Genomic DNA, 12,287 nt, shown 5'->3' on the forward strand with positions numbered 1-12,287 from the left:
TCTTCCTTCCTTCCTTCCCTTCTTCCCTCCTTCCCTCCTTCCTTCTTTCCTTTCTTAGATTTTATTTATTTATTTGAGAGAATGTGGTGAGGTGGAGAAGATGGGGGGGAGGGTCAGAGGGAGAAGCAGACTCCCTGCTGAAGAGGGAGCCCAGACTGAGGAAGAAGAAACGGGGCTCCATCCCAGAACTCTTGGGATCATGACCAGAGCCAAAGGCAGATGTTTAAGCTACTGAGCCACCCAGGTACGCCTAAAATATTTCCTGTGAACTGAAAGCAAGGGCCCAGGAAGAAATGATCTTTCTATCACATTGCCACCTGCCCTTCCCCAAGGAACAGAGAAAGAGAAGTCAAAAAGGCTGGAGGGGTCCGGAGTCGACTCTTTTCAAAGAAGTAGAGTCCAAAGAAATTAAACACTTTGCTCAAGATTTTTAAGCTAGTTACAAAGGCAAGCTTGGTAATTAGAACCCTATAGAGTTCCAGCATATTCTCCATTTTAATGTTAAGTTTTCAGGTTAATGTTATGCTGAAAAGCACCCCTAAAAGCTTTCTGTCTCATGCTTCCTGGATCAGAAAGCATCTAAAATCTTATTTTGCTTCTTCTTTGAAAGATTAAAGTAGCTAATCCTCAGTTTGTTACATCTTTTTGGAATGCCCATTCATGGTTAAGAAGCAATTAACCAGAACCACCTTATTGGTGCTTCCTTTCCTATCCCTCCTCCTCTCCACATTTATCCTTCTGCTAAAGTTGTTTTTTTGTGCCAAAAAGTAAAATACTTGAAAATAATGCTCATAATGCATCATAAAGGAAACCAAATGTTTTTGGACAGTATGAAGAACAAAGATTTGTACAATTTTTTATGACTCACTTTGAGCAATCACAGGTGGTCCTTAAATTGGCAGTTGTTAGCTTCTAAAAGCAAAATATGTATCCATACATAATAATAAGTTGTGTGGGGACCATTTCAAGGTTCCAGGTTCCAAGAATGAGTCACCTATAGCCATGCATCAGAGAATATTAATTGTATGAAGCTAAGGTAAAGTTCCTACCATCTTTGTCTTCGTTCTTAAAGTGTACATGTGTTTAAAGTAATGATTAAAGAGAACATGACTTCTTGAAACAATTTAATTATCTTTGGAACACTTAGATTTGACTTGGAATGGCACACTATGTGAAATTTTTGTCTAACCAGACAGTATTTCATCCCACTCCCAATTTCAACATATTTTTTTAAAAGAACCTAGAGAATTTGGACTGTAACAGAGTACAAAATTATGGAATTTGAAGCTCAATCGGTCCCATATTCTGCCTAATGCAGGAATCCCTATTAGATTATCCCTGGTATGTCCATCCAGATTTTGCTTTAAAATAGTCAATGATCTATACAGAAACAATTGTTGACTGTAGATAGATAGATGGACAGATAAGAGTATAGAAAATAACATAAGTAAATATTCACTTCACTATGAATGAGCCAAGTTACCATTCTAGAATTCACGTATCTTGGTACCTGTGGTCAACTTGGCATAATTGCCATCACCATTATTAATTCAATAAAATGGTAATTATGTCATTTAATACATGTTTTTGGACCAACTGCAAAAAAATTGGAAATATGCCTAAACATAAACATGCTCTAGAAAAATACTTTTCAACAAAATAGGGAATAAGGACCAAAGAGTGAAGATAACTAGGGATATTTCTTGATTTGATTATGAGCATAGGTACTCATACCACTGCATCCAGGGAGAAACATGAAGGAGAAGCTAAGAGAGATAATACAAAGCCCCCAGAAGAGGAACCTACCAACAATAACAAAAGCCTGAAACCCAGAATCAAACATAGGATGTGGGCAAAATTAAGTTTTCCAAGAAAGTTTCAGAACCCTTTCAACAGGCCAACTTCTGGAACTGTCCAAAAATTCATTTATCTAGGACTGTGTAAAAGCATCTCAAATAAAGAGATTTATTCATGTGAAGCTTCTTAGCGATTTGAATGACAGACTGAGGCAAACATGGTCCAATATTTCTGTCCTCAAACCTCAGAGCACTACTGGGCTGGTAAAACAACCCTTACTCAGCTGGTTTACTGCAATGCAATGAAACAGTCTTAGGAGAGATAGTACATTAAATCAAGTCCCTGAAATGACGAATTCCGCTTCTCCCTGGGACCGTGCGGAGGCTCAGAAATCAGACTCATCTTGGATGCAGAGTAAAGAAGCATTTTTATTCTTTTTTTTTTAAACTTCACAGAGTTCTCCACCTCTGCGTCGCATTAGCCTGGAAAGGATGCTCCTACACAACTGCAAGGGCATGCAGAGGGGGACGTGACGCCCTTAGGGAGGGGGGACCAAGATTCCAACTGACCTTTTTGCTGTTTAAAGGACTGAATCGAGCCTGAGTGGTGGACCATTTTCACTCTGCGCGTCCCTGCTGGGTTCGGAAGCTGTCCGAGAGGAGGCGGAGGAATAGGAGCCAGACTCTCTGAGAGGCTCCCGGGCGCCACACAATCCCTGAGCCTCCGCGAGCGCGCTGCAATCCAACACCTGCTTTAGCCGGCACTTTGCTCCTAAGGCTGCGCGCCCACCGTTGTTATGGCAACGCCGGAGGGCGGTCCAGCGTCCAGCTCCCCTTAGCGGCTACTCGAGGAATTAACCTCGCATCCCCAGAGCGTCCAGTGCCGCAGTGTGGGTGGGTGTTGCGTTGGGTTTGCCTGGCAAGGGAGGGGAGGACTTTTTCTTAGCGACTATAAATAAATCCGAGCAAATCTCTGGAGCCACTAAGTAATTACCTCTTTTTCAAGTTTTGAGTCTGGTTATTATATTGAGGCACAGTTTTGATTTCCTAAAAGTTGGTCTGTAAATACTGGCACTTACAGAAGGGCAAAGCTGATCTCGCCTCTGAGAAATGCAGCAGCAGATGGAGAGACATTTCTGTCTTTCCCTCTCAAACTCGAGCATAGAAATATGGATAACTTTCACTTAGCCACTAGAATGGTTTTATTAGATAAGTTATGTTAAATGTCTAGCACATTACATGTGAGTTATCCTCTTGTATTTGAGCTATTGAGGCCTCGAATCATACGATAGTGACACTGGACCATTTATTTACCTACTAAGTAACAGGTGTTGAGAAGACACTATCTACCATCCTAAATGTAATCCTCACAAAAGCCTTATAAAGTAGATAGAATATTATTTTAATATACTAAAAGAAACTGAGGCCTGGGACAACAAAGAATTCTCAAGACCATAAAAACCAACACTTTATGTTGGTAGAGGAAGATATCCGACACCCAAAGGGATGAAGTAACTTGGGGAGGACCAAACCACAGTGGTCCCAAAATAGGGACAGGAGCCAGTTTGGCACCTTCCTCAGTGGCCTCTATCCTCCTCTTACCTTCTTCTTCCTGCTGCCGGATTCAAACCTCGTAGCTCCTCCTGGAAGATGTAGCATTACGGCACAGACACAGCAAGCAACTATGCTTCCCTGATTTTTGAAGGTTTGTGAGACTAACTCAGTCAGTTGAAGAATTCAATTAAAGGGAGATGGAAAAGAGAAAGATGGAATGATGTCAAGGTTTTCAAAATCCCAAACACGTTGAGTTACCATCATGCTTTGATTTCACCTGTAGTGTATAACACAAGGGCAGTAAAGGAATGCAGCTTTGAACATGAAAACATTCCAGTTAAATATGACTGCATAATTGCTCTGAAACTAAAAGATTTAAACTACAATTTATTAATATCTCTCATGATATTTCAGAGGTTGGTCAGTCAGCCTGGTGGTTCTGACTAGATTTTTCTTGAGTTTTCTGTGGCTAGGCACTGAGAAGAGAGAAATTTGATTCCACTCTCAGGGAAAGGCATATAGCATAGAATGTGCAGCCTTCTTTAATGAAGGATAATGGTTTTTCCAGAAGGAAGATATTGAACATTCAGTAAAAGCTCAGAATGCAAACATTGAAGAAATACTTGGTTATGAAAAATTAACTCAGTGTGAGTTTATCTCCAACTGAAGATCCAGAAAAAACCTCAGAGACGATCTCCACAGAGCCTCATTTTACAGCTATTTTACAGAAGAGGGCTTTGAAACCCGAAGCAATAAATGAATATCTGAGTGTGTCTTGGTTATGTTTTTTTCATCTTCAGTTAAAATTCTAATATAGCTCAACTTATAGGTCATTCTGATACAGTCCAACTCATTGGATTCTAATAGCACCCAATCTCATGATTACATTAGATCATATAATTAAAGACTAGTTCATGGCAGCAAAGCAAAGCTCAATAAATATCATATACTATTATAATTATAACTCCTGAGGATCTGATCTTCTTTTACAAACCCTTTTAAATCAGTATTAGATTCAGAAATATTTTTGAAATATGAGCTTTAATTCAATTTATGATCAGGAGGAACAGTTGAAAGAATTAAAGGCTCATGGTTTTACTCTACACTTCCAGGCATAAAGACATCTTCAATTTCCTAGAACCTCTTCTTTGTGTTGATGTCTTATTTTCTCCAACCACAACTCAGCAGGAGGTAAGGATGTACAGGCATGGGGTTAGGAATGAGTTAAGAGTTTGAACCTCATTAGAAATTATTTTTAAAAAGCGATTTTGTATATCTAACACCATGGCACCCTAGCCTCTGTAATGCAACTATGATTAAACTATATTCTCATAAAGTTGATTACTTTTAATTAGTAATATTTTAGGCTGGACTGACATATTGGCTAGCAGGGAATTCAAAGAATATCTTTGCTTGTTTTAAAATCGTCTTTTAAGGAAGGTTGCTAGAGGAACAGCTTTTGTGAGGGGCCTAGGCAATTTTAAGCACCATCTGCTTTACAGGAAAGGCAATGCAAAGAGAAGGAAAAGCTGTATGTGTATGTGTATGTATTCTGAAAGTGGAGATGGAGGGGTTTGAACAAAGACCTTCCCAAAAAATAAATCTTCCTATGATCGGATAAGAAATATTTTGAATCTAACATTTTCATTGTAGAAAGTTTAGGAATAAATATTTAATAGCCTCATCAGAGAAGGCTAAACTGATTTTTTTTTTTTTTACTATTTTTGGTTTCAAATTTCTTTCTTCAAATTTTAAAGATGAGAAAATATTTTATATAATGTTCAGTGAGGGAACATGATTATCATACATAATGATCTTAACTATGTTTTGCAATATATTAAAAAAAAAAAAAGACTTGAAAGAAACATACCAAAATGTCCAAAATAACTAATTTTGCAAGTAAGGATTAAGGCTGATTTTTTTTAGACCTCCATATTTTTTTTGACATGTTCTACACTGAATTTATATTGATTACATACATATATTTTTAAACTCCTTCAGTATCTATCATTCTATAAATCTAATTTTTCTTTTTCAGTCTTGGACCCTCGTTTTCTTTGTTCTGTTTCCTTGCTCAGGTCTCTGCTGCATTTGCTCTCCCACAGCTCACCACCTGTCTCCTGTCCTTCTTAGGTAATTAATCTATCAGGCCCCATGCTAACTTTTACCTCCCAGAGAGGTAAGAAACTCTGCTTTTACATCAAGCAGTTTTCTATTCCTTTGAACTCCGAAATATGACCATTCAGCTCAGCCAATTGTGAGGTTCCCCATTTTGTGCTCTATCACAGGAACTGAGAGAGTTCTGTTGTTACCTCTTTGCATCTTGAATAAATGACTTAATTGAAACTGGGATTGCCGATTCTGCTTCTCTTTGCCTCAATGGAAACTGAAATAAAGATACTCACTTTGCAGTCATTCCCTTTCTAGGATCCAGTTATTTAAAGTATTAATGGGCAAAATGAAATAGCCAAGTCACACCGGTAATGGGTTTATTTGCAAAGAGTAAGGAAGGGAGAAGGGGAGAGAGAGAGCTCTCCCAGAGACATTCTTATAGGGAGACTCTGATCTCCTTGAGAACAGATAGAGTATTTCCGTTTCTTCAGAGACCAGTATAGTTCCAGTCATACATGCTCAATGAATACTTACTAGTGAATAAATAAAGAAAGCAATTAATTTAAAATTCTAAAATGACTTCAAGAAAAATGCTGCTTTAGTGACCTGAGCAGTTGTCTTCCTTATGCAAAACCAAGAGAAATGATATTAAACCACTTATATATTTTATATATATTTATATTTAATCTATTAACTACTTTCTTGGTTCTGGTCACTATCCATGGTTTATTAAAGGTATAAATGAGCTCTTGAAAAAACCAAGTGCTGTGATAAATGGAAGGGTGGAATACAATTTAACAATTGCTTCCCCAAAGCCTTGGGTTCCTGGGCACACGTGACAGTGTAATAACAGGTTAGTCCTGCTGAGAGCCAGGCTAGACGCTCAGAGAAGCATTCAGAAGCGACGTTCCTAATGGATATAAGTGAGTAAGAGAAACCACTGGAGGAAAATCAGCAGCTTCTACCTAATCTGAATCTAGCCTGAGGTGGTCTTGTTACATAGTATTCTGAAGAGACAGGGACACAAAACAGTTTAAGAAGACAGCATTAAGAGAAGGCAGATGTGTAGAATAAAGGAGGTAATGACAGAATAAACATTTTATATTTTACGTCTCTCCTGAAAACTTTACCATTATTTCAAGTTGTCTATAGAATGGAGTCCATGTTTATGGTTCTATCATTCAAGGAGCTCCATGATCTGCTCTCAGCACTTTCTAATCTTGTTTCTAAGACTCTCTATACTCAGTTTTGGTCCTACAATGGTTTTCTTCCTCATAAGCCTCTCTGCTTTTGCTGCTGCTGTTTTCTGCACTTGGGATGCTCCTTCTAAAACTCCTGTCCTAGTCATGTTTTCCCAACCCCTACTCATCCTTTAAGGCCCCAGAGCAATGCCAATTCTAAAATGAAGACTTCCTCTTTCCACATCCACCCACTACGAAGCCAATTAGATGTGAATTTAATCTCCTGTAATTCCTATGGAATATGACATCATTTCATGGCATTTTTTATCATGTTTGTATTATGCATTAGATATACACTCCTTTGAAAGTTAGCACAAACATTTCTTCTGTTTGTCAAAAAAGTCTAATAATAAGACATTCAAAGATAAGTCCAGTGTATTAATTACCTTTCAAAATTTACATGCAAGACTGTGGTTTTATATTGTTCTGTGATTTTACTTATTCTAGGTAGATAATTTCATAAAGATTTGTCCTGCTGTTTTGAAAATCTAGGACTGTAATAATTGTTGGTTTATTTTCTACATCTGTTCATCTTCATAAGCTCTTAAACTGATACTCTGGTCATATTGACTACTCTACCACATTTGGTGAACTTCCATGCTCTTGAGCCAACTTTTCCATAAACACTCACCTAGAGTTCTAGGCGTGAATGTTGTCTATGGCTAGCATCTACTCTGATAGTTTGATGCTTCTATCGACTGGTATAGGTCTGTGCTGTGTCAGTTGTTGGGGTTATTTGCCAGTTGGAGTGGAAATAAAGTAGCTTCTGCAGTTACCTATTTTCTTTTCAGAGAAAATAAGTGTGTGGTCCCTGGGAAGCTGGACTGACTGGTTGTGAATACACTGTGCTCTCTGTTTGAATATAACCAGTCCAGAGGGAGTAAAGAATGTGTCTACTGGCTTGACATTCTTCCAAAGACATTAAAAATGTAATATTAGGAAATCCTTTAGAGATACCTGGGTGGATCTGTCGGTTAAGTGTCTGCCTTTGGCTCAGGTCATGATCCCAGGGTCCTGGGATTGAGTCTCACATCGGTTCCTTGCTCAGAAGGGAGCCTGCTTCCCACTCTCTGTCTGTCTGCTGCTCACCCTGCTCGTACTCTCTCTCTCTCTCTCGCTGACAAATAAATAAATAAAATCTTTAAAAAAAAAGGAAATCCTTTAAAAAGACTGTGCATGAAAATTTATTTCCTGATATGTTGCTTATTAATAACAAATTACAAAAGAATATTTCAGTATGCGATCCATTTTTGCAAAAAAAAATATATGCATAGATAGATCTATGGTAATAAAATTAAAACATATCAAATTCTACATAAAGAAAATACGAGTGAAGTAATTTTTTCTTTCATTTTGCTTACTGATATTTTAACCTTATTTTCCATTTATTACTAGAGTGACATTATATTCTGGGTTGCTTTTTGTTTCAGTGTAATTATTAATATCTCAGACTTTAAAATGTATCCTGTTTTGGACGGTAAGTCAAACAGTCACTTTAACCACCAAATACATATTACTTACATTAGAAGAATAAGTGTAAAGAAATAAAAAATGATAAAAAGGTATTTAAAAATAATCTGGGTAGAAAATGTTGTTATGCCATTTTAATCCAATAGTAGCACAGATATAAAATTGAAAAGGAAAATCAGCACTTGGCCATGGAGTTCCTCTTTTTAACCTGGCAGAGAAATGTGAAAGAGATGGCACTACTTTGGGAGTCTAGAGCTTATAGACTGGTGTATAAAGTAGCATGCTCTCCAGCAGTGTGCAAATCACCTTGCCTTCTTGGTTCAAGGTGTCCTATCTGTAAGAAGGCTGATGGATTAGATGCTTCCTAACTTCTCTTCTACCCCTCATATTCTAGGATTCTTGTCAATTGGAAGAGAATTTCTGCTCTGACTTCAGAAATACAATCCTTTTGGCTGATTTGGCCAGGATTAGTCCTCTTTCCTCTCTGAAGGAAAATAGTGGAAATGGTACAGAAAATCTGCAAATATAAACTCTGTGGCAATATGAGCTTGAGTGGGGTCAGAAATTAAACACTAATATGATGAACAGACTGTTTGCCAAAATAAAAGCTATAGGATGGAAAGATTATTGAAGTAATTATTTAATGTGACACCACTGAATTTACTTAAAAAACAAATACTGGCAACTTGAAAACAAATCAATAATCAATGTGCCACTTATAGCCTTTATATTCATTAAAGTAAATGTAAGTAATTTATGTTAGCATCACTGAGTAGATGATCACATAATGTTACCTTGAAGAATATACAGTAAATCATACTTTATATCAAATAAAGTTCTTCTTCCTCCTTTCCTATAATTTCTATAATTCCTATAATTAATACGAAAAAGCTACATATATTTTCAGTACATTTAAGAAATATATACTGGAATCTATTTGCCAAATTCAGCCAGGATATATATTTTTGTCTTTGCAAGCTTTATACTAGAAGAAGAGTGCATCTTTGTAATTTCTTTAAGAATAGACAGCAAATGGTTATATAATCTCTAAATGTTTGAAGCTCTAAGTATTCCATGTTTGTGGTGTTTTATTATAAAACTGTGGTTAAACATTAAAAAAAAACTATAGCATCATATTTTATACAATAAAAACATTAATTTTCTTACAGTCCCTTGCAGGAAAGTTTGGACATTAACTCTAGTGACTATATTTTCCAATCTTCAAGTTAGGTTTTGTCACCTAGGAATCAGTAAAATATTGACTAAGGAAAACCAAAAAGAGACTGATCACACTCTTTAATATACAATGCTGGAAGCTAGAATAGCTTCTTCAGGATGATGATATAAATCACTTCATCCCAGAATCACATACCTCTACACAAGATATAATTATTCTCAAGTCTTGGAAGAAATTTGAAGATTTGCAATAATTTGAGGAATATATAACTTACATAATCTGATTAAACACTTACGGGTTCTACTTAAAAAAAAAATTAACTTAGAAAAAAGACCTCAAGATAAAAGATGAGTAAAATATAATAGTATCAGATCTTGATTTACTTAATTAAATTCAAATGGACAATAATACACTCTCCAGAGATACTTAATATAAGAACTATAAAAAGCTACTGAAAAGAAAACACCAAAAAATCCTAATTATTAATTTCAATAAATCCAGGTAGCTGGGAGTGGGGGAAGTAAGAATGTTACGGAAGTCTAAGGAGGGGAGAATTAGAAAAGAAAAGTGGAAGATGAAAATAGTATTAAGATCTTCTTTTATTGAGGAAGGGATCAACAAAAGGCAAAGGAGAAGCATGCATGTTAATAGAAAAAATAATTTGGTTTAACTCATTTAATTATGAGAACAAGGGGGAAAAAGTTATATTTAATGAATAGGGAAAGAATGATGAATTGTCCAAGGAGAAAACGAATGAAATATATTACACCTTGATCAAACCAGGAAAAATAAAGAAAAGGAAAATGTGGATTCAACAATCAACATAAATTATAGGTTCAAAGCAAAATGGAATGAAAAAAATCAAGTTATTGGCCAATATCCCATATATGAGCACTGCTTTTTCCCCACAAAAGACAGTGACTTAAACTGGATTAAAATCAAGATATGTACTCCATGAGAAATAAATATTTAATGCAAAGTAATAAAGGGTGGTCATAGTGATTCTAGGTAAATGAAAAAAGAAAGCAAGCAAGTCTAGCCATATTGATATCAGTCATGATGGAATTTCACATTAGAAGGACTAAAATGTTAAAGAGGTACATTGCCTAAAGATAAAGGTATAATTTATAAATAAGATGTAAGTCATATACTTTATGCACCAAACTGTACAGCCTTTAATACAAAAGCAAAACAAACAATCAAATCAACAAAACTACAATTGTAATGGAAGACAATATATACTTCTCAAAAAATTTAAACAGTATAATGGACCAAATAACAAATAAAGATCTAGGTGGACTTACTGCAATCAATGAACTTCACTCAACAGAAGTTTATAAGATCATCATACATTATCTTTGTACTTTGCAGACATTCACAAAAATCAATCATGTGCTTTGTTATGTTCCTTTTGTGTCAACTTCACTAAACTACAGCCATGTTCTCCAGAATTGCTTTCCCAATATAGTTCCAGGTTAAAGCTAATCAAAAAGACATTTGTACAAGGATAGTAAACCTACAGGAAAGCAGTAGCCAGTGCACTCTGAAGGTCACTGTGCTTTCAAGCAATGAGAGAATGACACAGGTATAAACAGAGTCTAGCTACCCCTTTTTTTCCCAGTACCAGGTCCAGCTTTTTTTTTTTCCTCTATGGAAATGCCATGCCACCAGCAGGTGCAGAGGCCATAGTCTTTCCACAGGGGGCTCCACCAATGCTCCATGATGGTCCCATTCGAGACTCCCTGACAAACTCTGATTTCTTTGCCACACCCAAGTGCTTCAGGAAAGCTGGTTAGTGGCTTTTCTCTGATTCCCCAACATTCCTTTTTGGACTATTCTCCCAAAACTCCCACAACTGGGTAAGTTCCCATTCCTATAATAAATCCCAATTCCATAACACTTACAGTGTATCTCATTCTGCTTTGTTCATTGAACCCTGATTGATAAAAAGAACAAAAAGAAGGAAGAGTAAAGCAAAACGGGAAAAAAAATAAAGCAGAGTATTTACAGACCACATTGTAAGATTATAATCTAAAAAAAAATCATAAATAAAATGAAAAAAAATTTTCTCTGGTAGTCAGGGAACGATAAGTTAAAATAACAAGGTATATTTTTAGGCTCTTCACATTAGCAAAAATGGAAAGGAGCCATGATATCTATTTTTATAGAGGATGTTGGGAAAAGCATTCTTTCATACATTGCTTTGGAATCGTGAAGCATTACAGCTTATTTTAACCAATAATCCATCTCTTTAGAAGTCTATTCCATTCAAACAAAGCAGCCATAAATAATGGCCTGTAAATAATGATCCACATGCTTGTTGCATCATTGGTCTTGGTAGCAAAATACTAGAACAAAGCTTATACCCAGCAATATAGTAAATTATGGTTTATCCTACTAAGGCATCTATCTGATTAATTGGGCAGGAAGAAAATATACAGAAATCTATGTACTGGGCTGTTAACATGGGTAGGTAGGTTAATACAACTGGATGGAAGAAGAGAGGGAGAGAAGGAAGCCTAAAAAGGGAAAAAGAAAAACAACTATACATTCAAAAGCATGTGAATATCCACATGTATGCATTTATACATGAATATCCACATGAATGCATAAAGTTATGTATATGTATGGGTAAAACAAAATTAAACATTAAGGACATTCTCATAATCTGGCCCAACCTAATTTAATCCACCAGATTTCTCTGGACTTCCTAGGAGACAAACTCTGGGTCAGAATATATTCCTTGATCTGCTTCACAAAAACAGCCCAAAATACTTCTCTTTGTTTCCTCTTTGGGGAACACTCTCCATCTGCTGTTATCTGCTGTTCATGAAGTTCTCCCAGGCCGAGTTCATGTGCCACCTCTTCCTTGAATATACCAACCCACATGAAGTCTCTTCTGAACTTGTTCATCCTTGCTAAATAATTTAGCACTTA

At 36.3% G+C, this 12,287-nt stretch overlaps 1 protein-coding gene across 2 annotated transcripts in view; it reads right to left on the reverse strand.

Moving 5' to 3' along the window:
* LOC111149717 (anoctamin 3) overlaps positions 1-12,287 on the reverse strand; it is a 445,297-nt gene that overhangs the window by 298,321 nt on the left and 134,689 nt on the right. The window contains exon 3 of one of the 2 annotated variants that reach the window (XM_022506952.1): positions 3,399-3,401. The exons of the other annotated variant lie outside the window; for it this stretch is intronic. Coding sequence (XP_022362660.1) covers positions 3,399-3,401 — 3 coding nt within the window. The remainder of the gene's footprint in view (positions 1-3,398; positions 3,402-12,287) is intronic. 2 annotated transcript variants of the gene reach the window in all.

Source organism: Enhydra lutris, unplaced genomic scaffold (genome assembly GCF_002288905.1).
Source record: "Enhydra lutris kenyoni isolate GAN:26980312 unplaced genomic scaffold, ASM228890v2 scaffoldscaffold22, whole genome shotgun sequence".
NCBI lineage: Eukaryota > Metazoa > Chordata > Mammalia > Carnivora > Mustelidae > Enhydra > Enhydra lutris.